Raw genomic sequence first — 20,685 nt, 5'->3', positions numbered from 1 at the left:
CTTCCGCCGGCTTTTCCCAGTCTATTTGCTGTCTGCAGCTGCATTGCCATCAGTATGTACTCATTTGAAGAACAGAAGATGATAGTGACAGGAGAAATAAATCACCAAAGTCATCTGAAGATACTACGACCTCTGGGCAGTCAGATGAGCTGGGGAAAGATAGAAGAATTTGCAGAGATACTTCATCCGCCTCCTGGAAAATCTTGGAAAGTTGCCCATTGAAGAAGTGCGCACTTCAGACTGGAGGGAAGGAGCAAGAAGAGCTGTGAGTACAGATGTCTCCTCCATGATCATCTGGAAGAGGCGGCAGGTAAGATGCAGCTTCTGCACCCAGACTTTCTGTTCCTCTTTTATGAGTAAGGCTGCTGTCACACTATCAGTATTTGGTCAGTATTTTACATCAGTATTTGTAGCCAAAACCAGGAGTGGAATAAATAGAGGAAAAGTATAATAGAAACATCTGCACCACTTCTGTATTTATCACCCACTCTTGGTTTTGGCTACAAATACTGATGTAAAATACTGACCGAATACTGCTAGTGTGACTGCAGCTTTAGACATCAGAAAAGAAATTGAGGAGAAACACCTAATCACAGGTAAATACCTCTAAACTTAAAGGGGTTCTCAACCTTTGGGGACACATTGTTTCTGCCTAAATGCATGTAATTGGGGCTAAAAATATTTTTTGCAATTGGGTTTCATTAAAAATTCTGCTCCATTTCTCTTATACAGACTCATAGTTTCTCTGCACATTTAACTTTGATGTGGTCTCTAGTCATAAATCTTAGAAAAAAAACTAAGTGCAAACTCTCCATTAGAGCATCAGAATGAGCTCACTGATGGATCCTCAGTTAACTCATTCTGCAGCCAGCAATGGCTAGTGCAGCACTGAAAATCTAGAAAGCAAATGGTGCAACATTTTTAAAGAAAAGAAAATTACTTTTTAGTACAAATTGCATTTGAGTAAAAATAAAAAAAAAACGATCTTGAATGTCTGTGCACGGTACTGTAAGTGCACCAATGGGGCAGGAGGGGACATCGGACGCTGGTGTTGAAATCCTACAGGGAGCGTGAGGCTGGATCCCACTGCTCTACCTGTAACCTGACGGCATCTTCATACAGCCGTGGAGCAGGGGGGCTCGCCGGGCCTTAATATTGCAATATAAGTGTGCACAGAGTAGGACGATGATTGTATACAGGCAGGACGGATGTAACTGCCACCTCCTACCTAAGATCTGCACTTGTTCGCAGGTCGGCAAAGAACCAGGTATACAGTACTGAGGGGCACAGGAGACGTCTTCTATCCAGAGAAGAAGGGAAAATACAGCGTCTGAGGATTCCCCATTACATTATATGTGGATTTATTTATTTTTGTATTTTGCTTAATTGATGTTAATTGTTTCCCTGCTGGTTTTCTATCAAGCAATTGAAAACAAAAATGTTAAATGGTAGCTATCCTCCAAAAATTGCTTAAATTACACATTTTTTAGACTCCTACTTCCTGTCCTTTCATGAAGACCTATCAGCAGTTTCCTTATCATCATAGGCAGGATTACAATGGCATGTAACACTTCTATACAAGACTGATAACACAGGATCCAACATTCACAATAGGTGATGCCACAGCTCACCTCCTCCTCCTCCTGTACAATGACTGATAACACCTCTATATACTGCTGATAACACAGGATCCAACATTCACAATAGGTGATGTCACAGCTCACCTCCTCCTCCTATACAGTGACTGATAACCCCTCTATATACAGTAGATAACACAGGATCCACCATTCACAATAGGTGATGTTACAGCTCACCTTCTCCTCCTGTACAATGACTGATAACACCTCTATATACAGTAGGTAACACAGAATCCACCATTCACAATAGGTGATGTCACAGCTCACTTCCTCCTGTACAATGACTGATAACACCTCTATATACAGTAGATAATACAGGATCCACCATTCACAATAGGTGATGTCACAGCTCACCTCCTCCTCCTCCTGTACAATGACTGATAACACCTCTATATACAGTAGATAACACAGGATCCACCATTCACAATAGGTGATGTCACAGCTCACCTCCTCCTGTACAATGACTGATAACATCTCTATATACAGTAGATAACACAGGATCCACCATTCACAATAGGTGATGTCACAGCTCACCTCCTCCTCCTGTACAATGACTGATAATACCTCTATATCCAGTAGATAACACAGGATCCACCATTCACAATAGGTGATGTCACAGCTCACCTGCTCCTCCTGTACAATGACTGATAACACCTCTATATACAGTAGATAACCCAGGATCCACCATTCACAATAGGTGATGTCACAGCTCACCTCCTCCTGTACAATGACTGATAATACCTCTATATCCAGTAGATAACACAGGATCCACCATTCACAATAGGTGATTTCACAGCTCACCTCCTCCTCCTGTACAATGACTGATAACACCTCTATATACAGTAGATAACACAGGATCCACCATTCACAATAGGTGATGTCACAGCTCACCTCCTCCTCCTGTACAGTGACTGATAACACCTCTATATACAGTAGGTAACACAGGATCCACCATTCACTTCAGGAGAAGCCACAGCTCACTTACCCCACCTCCCTTCACAATGACCTTTGCACACTCTCATTAGATGCTTCAATACAATAGATAGGGTCAGAATGTCAGTGCTGCTAATGAACATGTGCATTTCCTGAAACACCAGGGCATTAGTGACCGATGTGAAAACTGCAAGATTTCATTTTTCTATTTTTAATACAAAAAAATAATATTGCCAAAAATATTTAAAATATATATTTAATATAAAAATCTGATTGTATCCATTGGGCCATTTTCTGACGACCGCTTCCATTTTTTAACGATGAGTTAATCCAGGGACACGTTTAGTTATTGTGGAATGTGATTTGGATCAGATCTTGCGCCATTAACAGGCTCGCGTGGATTGGGGAGAATCTGGAGTGCAGTGTATGGGGCATTTGGTCAATAACGATAAAGTCCGGGGGCATTACAGCATACAGTCGGGGTCTGCTCTCGTGCCCTGTGCTCGTGCTGTGTGTGACGCCTGTATTATAGGGGGGATACATATATTTATGTGTTTCAGACCAGTATGGCTTCCACAAAGTACATGCGAGCAATTCGGGTCTCAGAGTTTGGGAAGCCGGAGGTTCGGAAGCTCCAAACCGACGTCCCAGTGCCTTCACCGGGAGAGAACCAGGTACACATGTTTGCAAGGAGCAAAGCTGCAGTTTAGAGCATGGTGGAGAATTGCTTAAAATGCAAGTCCACTCATGAAATAGAAATTTAGGACATTTTTTTTTTTTAAACCCACTTTTCTCTTTTTCACCTTCATTGACATATTTAGCACCAAACGGCACAAAATGGCGCACACAATTCAAAAATTTTGTGCAAAATCAAAAAATTCTCTTTTGCCCTTTAAAATGCACTGCGGCTTTAAATGTGTAGGTTCTACGAAAATGTCACAAAATTTGTGGGGAACAAAAAAATTCAGAAAATCGTTCCAGAGGAAAATGGCATGCACATAGGCGCCAAAATGTTGTGACTTCCTAAAAAGTTGCATTTGATGAATCTTCTGCAAACGTCTGGAAACCCTGAAACCCGCGAATATAAAAAAAAAAATAGGCAAAAGTAAAAGCCGTAAAAAAGTGCAAAGTAAAAGAAGAATGTGGCACGAAAACTAAAAAAAAAAAGAAGGCGAAAATGTACTAATCGATGAGACTTTTTGCTTTGTATCTTTTTTTTTTCCTGTCTTTCATTACAGGTTCTGATCCGAGTGCACGCATGCGGAATTAACCCAGTGGAGACTGATATCAGATCTGGCAGCTTTGAATGGAAGCCGAGCTTACCCTACACGCCCGGGTCTGACACCTCGGGGCTGGTGGTGGATGTTGGCACGAAGGTGACGGCATTTAAGGTAGTTGAAGTGTTTTTTATATGGTTTTTTATGCTTATTTGGCCATTTGGTGGCGCTATTTCTTATACTTTCTGTATTTCCTATTGTGGAGCAGAATAAACATCCCGCTGAGTCAGTAATGATGGTCATTTCCATCGGAGCATTCGTCATACAAGTGTCGCCATATTTAATGCTCTAAGTCCTAGCAGTGTGACTGTTCCTGTAGCGATACTGATGGCGATGATCCTTATGATGGCGGGACAACTTCCCTACGCAGGCGTTCCACAATTTTATAGTGGGCACCTCGCCAGACGATAATGTCAGCACTGAACATAAGACGCTATGCATTACCGCCATGTAGTGGTAGACACCAAAGCGTTTCCTTTCTTCTCCTTACTGACCCAGACCTCCATGACAACTTCTCCCATACTCAGTAAAAGTATCGAAAAAATTCCATCCCGTCCAGTTTTTTCACAAACACGAACCTCATAGGTTTTTCCTCTCACCGTACTTTGAGCCCCTTTGCGTGACCTTTGGTGGATGATTCTGGTGTCGTTAGATTGGTTAGAAATTAATTGGCGATTGGCTGCTGGGAGCAGAGATTTCCTTAACCCGGCTTCCAAATAGTGTGGTGGTGTCCATAGCATCCAATCAGAGCACAGCTTTCATTGAACCTCAGCAGTATAAGAAATTAAAGCTGCATTGTGATTGGTTGTTATAGGCAGCGAAGACAGATTTTTTTTGTTACAGTCACTTGAAGGAAAGCTTTGAGAATTTAGACCTTATTCTCGAGAAACTTAACTTTCCGATCACCACATATTGACCATCCTTGATCCTCATAGTTATCTCTTTACTCCTTGGGCAACAAGGAGGATACATGTAGTAGCCATGCTTATTGTGTGAATGGGACAGCCGGGATAGGGGTCATCACCGGAGCCAAAAAAGTTGGCCAACGAGAAGATCTGTGCAACCTGAACTTAAGAACATAGTTGCAGAAAGTTTAGTTGATCACACTGAAGTTCTCCTGCCACCTCTACACATTAGGCTCCGACTGATGAAGCAGTTTGTGAAATCTCTACCGAAAGAAGGAGAGACTTTTAAATTACCTGTATGCCAAGTTTCAGGTGTTGGCCGAAGCAAAACTGAAGGAAGGTATTTTTATGGGTCCGGATATTCAGAAACACATGAAGAACGACAAAACAAAAATGAAAGCTGTTGAGAAAAAGGCTTGTGATTCTTTTTAAGAAGTTGTGAAGAAATTGCTAAGTGACAACAAAGATCCATAAAGTCCATGGTGGAGAACATGCTGAAACGTTTCAGAGCCTCGGGTTGTCTAATGAGTCTGAAGTTACATTTTTTTTACATTCCCATTTGACGACTTTCCTGAAAACCTTGGACCTGTTAGCGAAGAGCAAGGAGAGAGATTTCACCAGGATATCAAGGAGATGGAACGATGACATCAAGGAGATGGAATGAAGATATCAAGGAGATGGAATGACTACATCAAGGAGATGGAACGACGACATCAAGGAGATGGAATATCGACATCAAGGAGATGGAACGATGACATCAAGGAGATGGAATGAAGATATCAAGGAGATGGAACGACTACATGAAGGAGATGGAATGAAGATATCAAGGAGATGGAAAAATGATATCAAGGAGATGGAATGACATCATCAAGGAGATGAAATGACGACATCAAGGAGATGGAACGACTACATGAAGGAGATGGAATGAAGATATCAAGGAGATGGAACGATGACATCAAGGAGATGGAATGAAGCTATCAAGGAGATGGAATGACTACATGAAGGAGATGGAATATCGACATCAAGGAGATGGAACGATGACATCAAGGAGATGGAATGAAGCTATCAAGGAGATGGAATGACTACATGAAGGAGATGGAATGAAGATATCAAGGAAATGGAACATCAAGGAGATGGAACGGCGTCATCAAGGAGATGGAACGGCGTCATCAAGGAGATGGAACGGCGTCATCAAGGAGATGGAACGACGACATCAAGGAGATGGAAAGACGACATCAAGGAGATGGAACGACGACATCAAGGAGATGGAACGACGACATCAAGGAGATGGAACGACGACATCAAGGAGATGGAACGACGACATCAAGGAGATGGAACGACGACATCAAGGAGATGGAACGGCGACATCAAGGAGATGGAACGGCGACATCAAGGAGATGGAACGGCGACATCAAGGAGATGGAACGGCGACATCAAGGAGATGGAACGGCGACATCAAGGAGATGGAACGACGACATCAAGGAGATGGAACGACGACATCAAGGAGATGGAACGACGACATCAAGGAGATGGAACGGCGACATCAAGGAGATGTAACGACAATACCACGGTAGATGGATCGTGAAGATGATGGAGGACTACTGCTAGATGCTTCACACAGGAGATCTGCAGGCCTTCTAGAAGAGAAAAGGGATCAAAAGATGAGAAAAGGAAAAGAAGCAATAATTAATTTCAAATAAAGTTGTAGAATGAATGTTAAATAACTATTTATATATGATACTGTGTACATTTTTGGCTACAATAAAGATTTTTCTTGTTCATCTTTTACGTAATTTCCCGAGTCTTTTGTGCAAAAACCATACATGATGGTTACATTTTTTTTTGTTTTTGAAATTAGGGCATAAAGAAACATAAGGATCAGTCATTGGATTTGAAACCATTTTCATAAACCCAAATCTTGCATACCTGTGTTAGTTCAGTTACATTTTGCATACGGTTGTGGCTGCGCCTGGTTCTGCAGCTTTGTGCCATTTTCTTGAATAGGACTGAGCCTCAGAACCAGGCACGGCAGGCCGTGCATTGTACAATGCTATCAGTTTTGTCCAGGATGTTCTTTTATTTTTATTATTATAATTTTTTATTTTAAACCTTGTACAGAAAGGAGATCGCGTGTTCACCACAGGAACAATCACAGGAGGATACGCGGAGTACGCAGTCGCCTCAGAAGATACAGTCTACCCACTTCCCGAGCAGCTGAACTTCAAGCAAGGAGCGGCCATTGCTATTCCATACTTCACTGCCTACAGGGCTCTATTCCAAAAGTAAGCGCCATAGGTGTCTGCATGGATCGGCCTAACTAAGGGTAACTAAGGGTAGAAAGGACTCCAATTTCTCACTCAATGGTGACCAGCAAGCAACACTCTAGACAGGCTGCAATGCACATCACAACCACTGGACGGCAGTATACAGACACATAACGTAAACATCTCCCAACATTGCTGCTTGAATAGGAATATTCTTATGTGGAGACAAGGAGGGTCGGCAGGCGCCCTGGTCCGCTAGCCAAAACCGCATGAATCAGGGGTCGTCACACCAAACGCCAGCTCTCCTTTTAATGTGGGCATAATGCTACTCAGACAACTTAGTGTGAGGGTAAAACAGTGTGGCAATACTTTTATTGAACCACAAAACAGGCAGATAACACATAGAACAGTCACAGAAAAATACCCCAAGATGGTGCACATTACAGAGTATCACCCTTCCGCTGACTCGCCGGGATAATGGCAGCTGTTACTTCAGAGCTCACAGGGCTGACTACCCCTCCTGTGGCATGAGGAGGTAACGATAAGCGTAGGAAGATGACAGTCAATTGAGATACAGGGCCAGTTGACCCGAGGGTCACAACCTGGCTTCTGCAAAAATCTTCATGGAGCCAGGCGACCGGCAGGTCCCAATCTTGGCTTTCTCCAAACGTATCCATGGTTCGGCAATGGTCAATGTTGCAGATCTGTATTCTTCTAACTGGAGCCAGGGTCCACTAGGTTGTTTCCTGTAGAATGATAAATCCGTGTCCCTCGTGATGGGGCCATGTTGAATTGGCAGCAGTCCTGTATGGTCCCCTGGATGTTTGGATGTCTTGGCAGAATCTCTGGCTGTCTCTCAGTCTCTCTATACAGATTCATGTAACCTATTTTATACAAGTGTCCTTCATTCAGTATTGACATAAAAGGTAAGAATGGAGATGAGATCAAGTAGCATTACTTGATTATTTCATCTATTTGCATAGTTTTTCCTCTTTTTGAAGTCACCAAACTATCTGGCCTACACAATGCATAATTAGCATATCAGTAAACATAACTAGTCATCAAGGATAAGAGCACAATATGTTATATGAGATGTCAATATTACAGGCTTACACAAGCAAAAGTCTGTTTTCTTGATCAACACCAAAATTCAAAGTCAACATACAGATAGCAGTCTATTCTTCTTGGTTTGCTAAAAATAGTCGTCTGGTTTTTTAAGATACAATGCTGTATCTGCACATTATTTTTTTTAATTAACCCGTTAATGACCAGTCTATTTCAGGCCCAAATGACCAAACATTTTTTTTTCTTGTCAATTCCTAAAGTCAAATTTTTTTCACCATTCTAGCCAAATGGGGCTTTTTTTTTAAATGTTCATTTTTTTGCAATTTTTTTTCTAATAGAACAATTTATTTATTTATTTTTTTTAAAAGGAGGGGTATGAAATAAAAGCAGCAGACGTGTCATTGTATTTTTGGGGTTTTCTTTTTATAGCATTCAATATTTTGGTTTAATGACATGATACATTTATTATTTATTTATTGTTTTAAATAATTTAAACTTTTGAACAATAAAAAAGTTGTGTTTGTGTCGCCTCAAGACCTGTAACTTTGAAGCTCCATAAACACGAAGTTGTTTTTTCTGGATGAGTAGTTCATTTCAAATCTTCTGTGGGATATGGATGAACAATCAGTTAGGGCAAATGTGAGATCGGTTCTTTTAGTTTTTACTTTCTGGTGTTCACTGTGATAATTAATGCAATTCTTAGAAATGTGAGTTGTTACAAATACGGTGATACCGTGACATTTTTGTTTTTCCTTCTTGTTCTTTTTTTTTAAAGCATTTTGTAACACTTTTTTTTTTTAACTTTGGACTTTTTGTCATAAGACTTGATTAAAATGTTATTTTCGACATTTATTAATCCCACAAGTAGACTTGTACATGGACCTTTGATCGCTTGCATAACGCACTGCGTTAATTCTGGCAATATAAACCTCACAGGCCTCCTATTGGGCCGAATCAGCCCTGAGCCCCGTAGATGTTGGGGTCGTTATCGATTAAGTATCTAAGAAATCTGTCTCTTTTGTTACATAGGACACACGGCAAACCCGGGGAGGTGGTCCTCGTACACGGCGCCAGTGGCGGAGTGAGTAATGTGACCTTGTAGCCTGTGATAAGAGGACGTCCTGCTGTGATAAAAGCTCATTTTAGGGACTTTAAAATGTATCCTGGCAGCGGCAGTCAGTGATCGGCTGCAGCGGTCACAGGGGACGAGCTGTCACTGCAGGAGACCGGAGGGATACAGAGACCATCAGACAAGCAGGGAAGAAACACATAAAAAAAAAAGTGAAAAAATACTTTTTTTCCCCACAGGACTTGCAGAAAAAGTGTAAGTTTGTTGCAGATTTTCAACTTTCGGCATTGAACTCAATGGGGACAAATCTGTAACAAATCCACAAGAAGAATCCATATTGCCGGACCGAACACACATTGAAAATCCATAGGTCGTGTTCCCATGTAGCAAAAACCCTGCATCTTTTATGGTGCAGAAAATTTGCCGCATGTAACAGTTTAGACCTATTTTGAACTTTGGTATTTTTTGAGGTGTTCAAGATGCGGTTCTGAAACTTGTGGTTGATTGACTTAAATGAGGATGGGTCGGTCGGCCACGGGTTTCAGAGCCGCATCTTGAATATTTTAAAGAATATTGAAGTTCAAGGTCGGTCGTTTTTGACCGAAGACAATAGCAGGGTTAAGTAAAATCGAGGTGATGAAAAGTCCGGCGCCTGGGGATTATTTTAGCGTTTTATTCCCTGTAGACATTCATGAGGAGTCTGTAAAAAAACACAAATAAAATGTCAATTTTTTTTCACAATGTTTCTAAAAGAAAATGCTTTATCTAATGTGCACCGCGGCCGTGTGTGTACAGGACGCATTTCTATTCCTGTGACAATTTTTCTTTTATTTTCCTAGTGTTTTTCAGATACGGTATTGGAGGCCAGAATTTCTTTTTTTGTACTTCAGTTTATTGTATAGTCAAGAAGGCAATCACAGGGTTACGTCTGTATGTAAAAATGTAAAAAAAAAAAAACACAAAACAGTAAAAAATATAAAACTCGACATCACCCCAGTTTCCATAAGTAAAACGGAGAAATGTATAAAATAACACAAGGTAACATATTTAGTGCCGCCACATAGGTGAGACTGTGCCCACCCCGGTGGAGGGTGATAACTGAACCGTGTACCCCCGGACTGTAACCATTAAGCTCGTGCACTACATAAAATGACTGCAACCATAAAGATGACGGCGCCTCTACAGAAGAGCGGGAAATGATCGAAAACAAGTGTCTGCGCGGTTCCGTCAGCGAACACTGCAGCCATGATGTTGGGTGGTCCGCACTGCTCCGCTTACCTCTTCTTCTCTCCCCTATAGGTGGGGATAGCGGCTTGTCAGATCGCCAGGGCCCATGGATTCAAGGTATTCGGCACCGCCGGCAGCCCCGAGGGGCTAAATCTGGTTTTACAAAATGGAGCCCACAAGGTGTTCAACCACAGGGAGAAGGATTACATCGAGAAGATCCGGGTCAGTGTCCGCATTGTATACTATAATACCCCCCAACCCCCCGGTATAAGTGACGTCCGGGAACAGGATGACCCCATTTATTATGGAGAGATGCATTCTACTTTCCAATATTTAGGAGGCTGCCGGAGAGGACGGGGTTAATGTCATCCTGGAGATGTTGTCCAATGTGAACCTGAGCAATGACCTGAAACTCCTATCATCCGGCGGCCGAGTGATGGTAGGCGCCATGTATCCTGTCTGCGCACTGGTCCCTTCTGTCACTTCTTTCCTTCCATGCCGCCTTTTCTCCTATTAAAGGTTTTCTTGGTTATCGATGGGATGTTTAGGATCCGTCGCCTATACCACATTAGTGAGGGTCCAGAACCCCCCATGATCAGCAGCTTCCAGGTCCTGTCTGCCCACAGTATACAGTGTACGCGCAGGGGTGCCAAACTGCATTCCTCGAGGGCTGCAAACGGGTCATGTTTTCAGGATTTCCTTGTACTGCACAGGTGATAATTTAATCACCTTCACAAATAATGAGTTGGTGATTAAATTATCACCTGTGCAGTACAAGGAAATCCTGAAAACATGACCTGTTTGCAGCCCTCGGGGAATGCAGTTTGACACCCCTGGTGTACGAAGCTGTACCAGCGCGGCTCGCACCCTGTAGTGGCCTGAATACATTTACTTCTATAGGAGCCAAGCTGCAGTACCGAGAACGGCCACTGGATGGTGTACGGTGCTGTTCAGGCTGTGCCCCATTATACCTGCTCAAAGCAAAAAAAGAACTAAAGGAGCAAAAGGAAACTGTAATTACAGCAGTATTTACCTGAAGACATGTATTTGAGAAAAAAAGGGTGTAACGCTGGCCCGGGGGCACAGAAGGCTCTATTCCTGGGCACTGGCAGCTCTCGCTGGGTCTCAGGTTTAACAGCTCCACTTCCAGTTTGTGACACAGGACGTCACTACCAGTGCTGTGTGTGATGGGGCTGGCGGGTCTCCAGTGCTGTGTGTGATGAGGCTGGCGGGTCTCCAGTGCTGTGTGTGATGGGGGCTGGCAGGTCTCCAGTGCTGTGTGTGATGGGGGCTGGCAGGTCTCCGGTGCTGTGTGTGATGGGGCTGGCGGGTCTCCAGTGCTGTGTGTGATGGGGCTGGCGGGTCTCCAGTGCTGTGTGTGATGGGGGCTGGCTGGTCTCCAGTGCTGTGTGTGATGGGGGCTGGCAGGTCTCCGGTGCTGTGTGTGATGGGGCTGGCGGGTCTCCAGTGCTGTGTGTGATGGGGGCTGGCGGGTCTCCAGTGCTGTGTATGATGGGGGCTGGCTGGTCTCCAGTGCTGTGTGTGATGGGGGCTGGCAGGTCTCCGGTGCTGTGTGTGATGGGGCTGGCTGGTCTCCAGTGCTGTGTGTGATGGGGGCTGGCGGGTCTCCAGTGCTGTGTGTGATGGGGGCTGGCTGGTCTCCAGTGCTGTGTGTGATGGGGGCTGGCGGGTCTCCAGTGCTGTGTGTGATGGGGGCTGGCGGGTCTCCAGTGCTGTGTGTGATGGGGGCTGGCGGGTCTCCAGTGCTGTGTGTGATGGGGGCTGGCGGGTCTCCAGTGCTGTGTGTGATGGGGCTGGCAGGTCTCCAGTGCTGTGTGTGATGGGGGCTGGCGGGTCTCCAGTGCTGTGTGTGATGGGGGCTGGCGGGTCTCCGGTGCTGTGTGTGATGGGGGCTGGCAGGTCTCCAGTGCTGTGTGTGATGGGGGCTGGCAGGTCTCCGGTGCTGTGTGTGATGGGGCTGGCGGGTCTCCAGTGCTGTGTATGATGGGGGCTGGCTGGTCTCCAGTGCTGTGTGTGATGGGGGCTGGCGGGTCTCCAGTGCTGTGTGTGATGGGGGCTGGCGGGTCTCCAGTGCTGTGTGTGATGGGGGCTGGCGGGTCTCCAGTGCTGTGTGTGATGGGGGCTGGCGGGTCTCCAGTGCTGTGTGTGATGGGGCTGGCAGGTCTCCAGTGCTGTGTGTGATGGGGGCTGGCGGGTCTCCAGTGCTGTGTGTGATGGGGGCTGGCGGGTCTCCAGTGCTGTGTGTGATGGGGCTGGCAGGTCTCCAGTGCTGTGTGTGATGGGGGCTGGCGGGTCTCCAGTGCTGTGTGTGATGGGGGCTGGCGGGTCTCCAGTGCTGTGTGTGATGGGGGCTGGCGGGTCTCCAGTGCTGTGTGTGATGGGGGCTGGCGGGTCACCAGTGCTGTGTATGATGGGGGCTGGCGGGTCTCCAGTGCTGTGTGTGATGGGGGCTGGCAGGTCACCAGTGCTGTGTATGATGGGGGCTGGCTGGTCTCCAGTGCTCTGTGTGATGGGGCTGGCTGGTTACACCAATAGCCAAGCCATATACAGAAAGGGGGCGCTCTCTATAGGCAACATGAAAGAAGCCAGGATCAGGAAACAGCAGCTAAAAACTCCAGAAAATCAGATTTTACTGACTGCAACATTCATCTTTTCCAAAGCACAGTTCTAGCCGTGCGCTGTGTTCTCTTATTCTAGATAGTTGGATCCCGAGGTCCCATCGAGATAAACCCCAGAGACACAATGATGAAGGCTTCCAGCATCACCGGAGTTGGACTTTACCTCTCCTCCAAGGTAACAAGATGGAGCGATATCAGAACGTTGTGTGAAATGCAGGGTGACATTATATACAGTCATGGCCAAAAGTATTGACACCCCTGCAATTCTGTCAGATAACACTCAGTTTCTTCCTGAAAATGATTGAAACACAAATTCTTTGGTATTATTATCTTCAGTTAATTTGTCTTAAATAAAAAAACACAAAAAGAATTGTCCTAAAGCTACATTGGATATAATTCCACACCAAACATAAAAAAGGGGGTGGACAAAAGTATTGGCACTGTTCGAAAAATCATGTGATGCTTCTCTAATTAGTGTAATTAGCAGCACCTGTAACTTACATGTGGCACCTAAGGGTATGTCTCCACGTTTAGGATTGCATCAGGATTTGGTCAGGATTTTATGCAGGTAAAATCCTGACCAAATCTGCACTTGAGGTCACTGGCAGGTCAACTGCGCTGTCCTTGCGTTTTTTTCTGCAATGTAAGGACATGCTGCGTTCTTAAGACGCGCCGCATGTCCGTTTCCGTGGGTCTGCCGCATGCGTCTTTTAATGCATAGTGGAGACGGGATTTCATGAAACCCCCTCCACTATGCTGTAACATCTGGATGCTGCGTTTTTGACGCTGTTGAAAAACGCAGCGTCAAAAACGCAGCGTTTCCTGAAAGTGGAAACATACCCTAACAGGTGTTGGCAATAACTAAATCACCCTTGCAGCCAGTTGACATGGATTAAAGTTGACTCAACCTCTGTCCTGTGTCCTTGTGTACCACATTGAGCATGGAGAAAAGAAAGAAGACCAAAGAATTGTCTGAGGACTTGAGAAACCAAATTGTGAGGAAGCATGAGCAATCTCAAGGCTACAAGTCCATCACCAAAGACCTGAATGTTCCTGTGTCTACCGTGCGCAGTGTCATCAAGAAGTGTAAAGCCCATGGCACTGTGGCTAACCTCCCTAGATGTGGACGGAAAAGAAAAATTGACAAGAGATTTCAACGCAAGATTGTGCGGATGTTGGATAAAGAACCTGGACTAACATCCAAACAAGTTCAAGCTGCCCTGCAGTCCGAGGGTACAACAGTGTCAACCCGTACTATCCGTCGGTGTCTGAATGAAAAGGGACTGTATGGTAGGAGACCCAGGAAGACCCCACTTCTTACCCCGAGACATAAAAAAGCCAGGCTGGAGTTTGCCAAAACTTACCTGAAAAAGCCTAAAACGTTTTGGAAGAATGTTCTCTGTTCGGATGAGACAAAATAATAAACAGGAAAACACCTAAAACTATGGGGCAACATGCTATAATAATGTCTCAAAGACATGTAGAAATAACCCATAGTATATAGTTGGACATGTACGGACACACTGACGTCCATAGAACACGCACCACAAGAGAAAATCAGTGTAGAAAACGTCCAAAAAGTAGTATTTAAGGTCAAAATACAAAAGTTTATTAAATACACAGAAACAGACCTACAGACAGGACAGATGATAAAAGGGTAACAGATCTTTCCCACATAAACAAAAAGGCGGAAGGGCCGAATGTGGAACCACTTGGGAGACAGCACATAATCACATATATATGTATAAGCAGGGCATCCCGCACCGTAACCATGTCCCACATAACATACCTGTAAGTACTAAAGGGTCACACACCGGCACTCCCGCCCTCCCCGACGCGCGTTTCGGAAGTATGAAACTTCCTTCCTCAGGGGGCATACATCGAGAAACTAAGCCACCATTAAATGCAGGCCAGGGCCGGAAGTGTACGCCGGCCGGCACAGCGAGCGCCGCCCACCCAGAACCGCCGACGTCAGGGCACCAGGATCCCACGTGACCATGACGTCAGGCAGTAGGCGGAGCCACTGGGCGGGGCCAGGCGGAACACAGCCGCACAGAAGCACGGCCGCGGCCATCTTGGTAAGGGGCATATGCCCACTAAGTACAGCGCTGGAACCGGACAGAGCTGTACGCATGACAGACTCCCTAGTACGCAGCCACTACAAGGGGGGTGCGCACACCCGCACATGCCGGCCTCCCCAAAGACCGCAGATGCCGGGACGCATGGGGCCCCATGCGACCACTACATCAAACGGACGGCGAAGTCCACATATACAGGGGGCAGCACCCCACAAGTGGCATACATGTAAACACTTATAACATATCCGTAACTATTTACAACAAACCAGGATGGATAGTACTATTAGCAGATATATAACACAAAGAACATATACACAATATACATAAATAATCAATAAAGTACACAAGGGTGTGATATAACAATAAATACAAATAACCACATGGCTGCAACATATCACGACCTGAACATCATATCCTGTAATATAATATATATGCATTACTAATGTAGCATAAAGAAGTAAATAATAAATTCCATATAGGCGACAGCATATGACGTCCACAGTCCAGATAGTAAATCAAAATAAATGCCATATAGATGACAGCATATGACATTCGCAGCCGAACTTAGATGACAAGTCCACATCATGGTTAGATACAGCGCGCAGAAGAATACGGATGGAAGACTAGGTAGCTCATTCTCACATGGTGCATAACGCTCATACGATGGATATAAATGACACTAAAAAACAGAAGAAGATATAATTAAAATCACATAAAATACAAGAAAATGCGGAAAAAGTCCGCACCCATCGGTACACATCACCCGGGGGACTCCAGAAATGGGGCAAACGAAAGGCACTCATTAAGGCCAGAGGGGTGGACCGTATTGAGAGTCCAGATCCACCTCGTCTCCAGCCTCGCCAAACGCCCAGATAACCCACCACCCCTAATATTGATTTTAAGAGCATCGATACCACGTACCCTCAACAGGGTACTATCACAATTATGGAAAGCTTTAAAATGCCGTGGTATCGTCTTAAGTGTGGATGCGTCCGCCTGGCGGACCGCCGCCTGGATACCCAACACGTGCTCCCTCGTGCGGACCTTAAGTTGGCGCGTTGTTAGTCCAACATAAATAAGGCCGCACGGGCACGTGGCATAATAAATTACGTATCTAGTAGTGCAAGTGATACGCTGCCTAATCTCAAATGACCTTGTGCCCTCAGAGTTACAGAAACTATTGCATCGGTCAATGTTGGGACAGGCGACGCATCCACCACACGGAACACATCCACCACTCCTTTTGAATCCATCCAAGAAGGTGGGCAACGGGCGCTCGGGATAATGGCTGGAGACGAGGTGGTCCTTTAAATTTTTGGCACGTCTGAATGACATAGACGGTCTAGATGGCACAATTTTCTTCAAAACGGGGTCCACCCTAAGAATTGGCCAGGCCTGCTCCAGAATAGCACGTACCCTACTGGACTGCGAGCTAAATGTGGTTACAAACCTAGTTTGGTCATCCGTCCTAGATCTACCACTCCCACCTCCCCCGTAGAGCAAATCATTTCTCGAAGCATATTTAGCACGATGATAGGCAGATTTAATAACCCTACGGCTATAGCCGCGTGCCACAAAGCGCTATCTTAATTCATCCACCCTTGCCTCAAAGGCCGCATCGGAGGAACAGATCCGCCGCAGCCGGAGAAACTGGCCCACCGGCACGGAACGGATCATGTGCCTAGGATGCCCAGACGAAGCAAACAACAAGGTGTTGGTGGATGTCTCCTTCCTGTAGATGTCAGGACTGCGAGTTAAGGTCATACCATCATTTCAAGTCGATGAGTCAGGATTTATTGACAAGTGGGAGGAGGCTTGTAATGCTTGCTCAATGATAGTTTTACAACTTCTGGTGGATCGTAATACTGCCAGCATTAATGAGTTAGACGGTCTGATTGATTCTACATTGGCTGATCTGAGGAGTGGGTGTCCACCTGAGAGGATTCAGCAGTTTGAGTTGGAACTGGAAAAATCGACTGATTTATTAGTTAAAAAAATCCAGGAAACCCAGATGACTAAATACTCTAGGGACCTAAAAGATTATCAACTTAAGAAGGTATATATGTGGAGGAAACGTACTAATTTGGACCAGAGTATAAGTATTTCGAATGCCTCCATTTCATCCGTTAGTGGGCAATCAGATATATCTTCGTCATCTGTTAATATAACTGGATCTAGAGAGGCTTCAAGATTCCGTGACCACTCCTACCACCCCTATAAGAGGAAATCTTTCTCGACCTCTGCCCATGACAACAAGGTGATTAATCTTACAAATTATTCTCTGACACAGACTGATTTAGGTCTGCTTGGTAAGGGCCTCTCTTTTGTCCCGACACCGAAATTTGATCTTTTTACTACTATCAAGGACCTACATATCTTTGCCAGGTCATTGTTGTTCAAAAGGTATTTTAATACTAATCATCTTGCATCAGTTTTTCCAACAGAAGAGGAACGGGAGGCCTTGAGAATACTTGAGGAGCTGGCGGTGGAGCATATCGGTGATGGAGGTAAGATACCGCCCTCTATCCGCCCTCGTTCCAGGAAGTTTCATCCACTATCTACCTGTGCTAATATTGAGTTGTTCGTCCAGGTGGTGACGGAGGAACTATATCAAGTTCCCAAATTCATTACTAATGATAATCTTACAGTGGAAGAGAGACACAGGTTGGAGTACTTGCAGGGACTGCCAGGTGTTATAGTTAAACCGGCCGATAAGGGTGGTAATGTCGTCCTGTGGCCCAGTACTATGTACGAGAAAGAGGCATTCCGCCAGCTGGGTGATGCGACATGCTATAAAAAACTAACGTACAATCCTCTTGCAGCGTACTCTTCCCAGCTGGATGATATCCTTGATAGAGCCCTCCAGGACGGCATTATCACCAAACAGTTGGCTTCGGCATTGGCAGTTCCTGAGCCTACTATTCCAACCTTGTATCTCCTTCCAAAGATACACAAGAATATCTCCTCCCCACCTGGTAGACCAATTATTTCGGGTAGAGGAAACTTCCTGGAGCATGTCAACAAATGGATTGACTTCCACCTCCAGCCCCTCGTCTCTGGCCTCCCGTCGTTTCTAAAGGATACTGGTGATTTGCTGCGGAGGGTCGACGGGTTGTGTTTGGAGGGTAATACTCTTCTGGTTTCAGCGGATGTTGAGGCCCTCTACACTAATATTAAACATCAAGACGGCATCAGTGCCGTTCGATTTTTCTTAGGTACATCTACACTATCTGTTGAGATGAGGGACCTTCTGCTGGAACTATTGGAGTTCACCCTCACCCATAACTTTTTTGTTTTTAAGGGGTCCTTCTACCTACAGCTCCGGGGGACCGCCATGGGGGCGGCCTTTGCGCCTGCCTATGCCGGTCTTTTCCTGGGGCTGTGGGAGAGGGACCTCTTCCTGTCGGATGAACAGGGGTTAATGGACCGCGTCCCCTTTTGGACGCAGTACATTGACGACATCTTCTTCATCTGGCAGGGCACACCCGTCGACCTTGGGCAGCTGATTCATACTTTGAATAACAATGACCTGAACATACATCTGACGTTTTGTCAGAGTGATGTCTCATTGGACTTCCTGGATGTAACTATTAAGCGGGATCAATCTGGGGTCCTACAAACTGACATCTACAGGAAGGAGACATCCACCAACACCTTGTTGTTTGCTTCGTCTGGGCATCCTAGGCACATGATCCGTTCCGTGCCGGTGGGCCAGTTTCTCCGGCTGCGGCGGATCTGTTCCTCCGATGCGGCCTTTGAGGCAAGGGCGGATGAATTAAGACAGCGCTTTGTGGCACGCGGTTATAGCCGTAGGGTTATTAAATCTGCCTATCATTGTGCTAAATATGCTTCGAGAAATGATTTGCTCTACGGGGGAGGTGGGAGTGGTAGATCTAGGACGGATGACCAAACTAGGTTTGTAACCACATTTAGCTCGCAGTCCAGTAGGGTACGTGCTATTCTGGAGCAGGCCTGGCCAATTCTTAGGGTGGACCCCGTTTTGAAGAAAATTGTGCCATCTAGACCGTCTATGTCATTCACACGTGCCAAAAATTTAAAGGACCACCTCGTCTCCAGCCATTATCCCGAGTGCCCGTTGCCCACCTTCTTGGATGGATTCAAAAGGAGTGGTGGATGTGTTCCGTGTGGTGGATGCGTCGCCTGTCCCAACATTGACCGGTGCAATAGTTTCTGTAACTCTGAGGGCACAAGGTCATTTGAGATTAGGCAGCGTATCACTTGCACTACTAGATACGTAATTTATTATGCCACGTGCCCGTGCGGCCTTATTTATGTTGGACTAACAACGCGCCAACTTAAGGTCCGCACGAGGGAGCACGTGTTGGGTATCCAGGCGGCGGTCCGCCAGGCGGACGCATCCACACTTAAGACGATACCACGGCATTTTAAAGCTTTCCATAATTGTGATAGTACCCTGTTGAGGGTACGTGGTATCGATGCTCTTAAAATCAATATTAGGGGTGGTGGGTTATCTGGGCGTTTGGCGAGGCTGGAGACGAGGTGGATATGGACTCTCAATACGGTCCACCCCTCTGGCCTTAATGAGTGCCTTTCGTTTGCCCCATTTCTGGAGTCCCCCGGGTGATGTGTACCGATGGGTGCGGACTTTTTCCGCATTTTCTTGTATTTTATGTGATTTTAATTATATCTTCTTCTGTTTTTTAGTGTCATTTATATCCATCGTATGAGCGTTATGCACCATGTGAGAATGAGCTACCTAGTCTTCCATCCGTATTCTTCTGCGCGCTGTATCTAACCATGATGTGGACTTGTCATCTAAGTTCGGCTGCGAATGTCATATGCTGTCATCTATATGGCATTTATTTTGATTTACTATCCGGACTGTGGACGTCATATGCTGTCGCCTATATGGAATTTATTATTTACTTCTTTATGCTACATTAGTAATGCATATATATTATATTACAGGATATGATGTTCAGGTCGTGATATGTTGCAGCCATGTGGTTATTTGTATTTATTGTTATATCACACCCTTGTGTACTGTTATTGATTATTTATGTATATTGTGTATATGTTCTTTGTGTTATATATCTGCTAATAGTACTATCCATCCTCGTTTGTTGTAAATAGTTACGGATATGTTATAAGTGTTTACATGTATGCCACTTGTGGGGTGCTGCCCCCTGTATATGTGGACTTCGCCGTCCGTTTGATGTAGTGGTCGCATGGGGCCCCATGCGTCCCGGCATCTGCGGTCTTTGGGGAGGCCGGCATGTGCGGGTGTGCGCACCCCCCTTGTAGTGGCTGCGTACTAGGGAGTCTGTCATGCGTACAGCTCTGTCCGGTTCCAGCGCTGTACTTAGTGGGCATATGCCCCTTACCAAGATGGCCGCGGCCGTGCTTCTGTGCGGCTGTGTTCCGCCTGGCCCCGCCCAGTGGCTCCGCCTACTGCCTGACGTCATGGTCACGTGGGATCCTGGTGCCCTGACGTCGGCGGTTCTGGGTGGGTGGCGCTCGCTGTGCCGGCCGGCGTACACTTCCGGCCCTGGCCTGCATTTAATGGTGGCTTAGTTTCTCGATGTATGCCCCCTGAGGAAGGAAGTTTC

At 45.6% G+C, this 20,685-nt stretch overlaps 1 protein-coding gene across 2 annotated transcripts; it reads left to right on the top strand.

The window, feature by feature from the left end:
• Positions 1 to 1,001: 1,001 nt before the first annotated feature.
• Positions 1,002 to 20,098, top strand: LOC138648476 (quinone oxidoreductase-like). 2 transcript variants are annotated; one of them, XM_069738287.1, is made up of 9 exons: positions 1,003 to 3,244; positions 3,809 to 3,961; positions 6,871 to 7,034; positions 9,111 to 9,162; positions 10,450 to 10,599; positions 10,715 to 10,816; positions 13,096 to 13,191; positions 17,539 to 17,601; positions 19,781 to 20,098. In XM_069738287.1, exons 1-8 carry the CDS (start codon positions 3,137 to 3,139, stop codon positions 17,557 to 17,559), a joined length of 846 nt encoding a protein of 281 aa, XP_069594388.1. In that variant the 5' UTR covers positions 1,003 to 3,136; the 3' UTR covers positions 17,560 to 17,601; positions 19,781 to 20,098. The 2 variants fall into 2 exon arrangements, with proteins under 2 accessions (XP_069594387.1, XP_069594388.1); XM_069738286.1 differs by lacking the exons at positions 17,539 to 17,601; positions 19,781 to 20,098 and having other exon boundaries at positions 1,002 to 3,244; positions 13,096 to 13,309.
• The last annotated feature ends 587 nt before the right edge of the window (positions 20,099 to 20,685 follow it).

Source organism: Ranitomeya imitator, chromosome 8 (genome assembly GCF_032444005.1).
Source record: "Ranitomeya imitator isolate aRanImi1 chromosome 8, aRanImi1.pri, whole genome shotgun sequence".
Lineage (NCBI taxonomy): Eukaryota > Metazoa > Chordata > Amphibia > Anura > Dendrobatidae > Ranitomeya > Ranitomeya imitator.
This window is presented reverse-complemented; position numbering and strand designations above follow the sequence as displayed.

Excerpts from the sequence above, each read along its gene's own strand:
- LOC138648476 (XM_069738286.1), top strand. The coding sequence starts at position 3,137 with ATGGCTTCCACAAAGTACATGCGAGCAATTCGGGTCTCAGAGTTTGGG. Across the intron at positions 3,962-6,870 it reads CGAAGGTGACGGCATTTAAG|AAAGGAGATCGCGTGTTCAC; the intron begins GTAGTTGAAGTG and ends AACCTTGTACAG. Across the intron at positions 9,163-10,449 it reads TACACGGCGCCAGTGGCGGA|GTGGGGATAGCGGCTTGTCA; the intron begins GTGAGTAATGTG and ends TCTCCCCTATAG.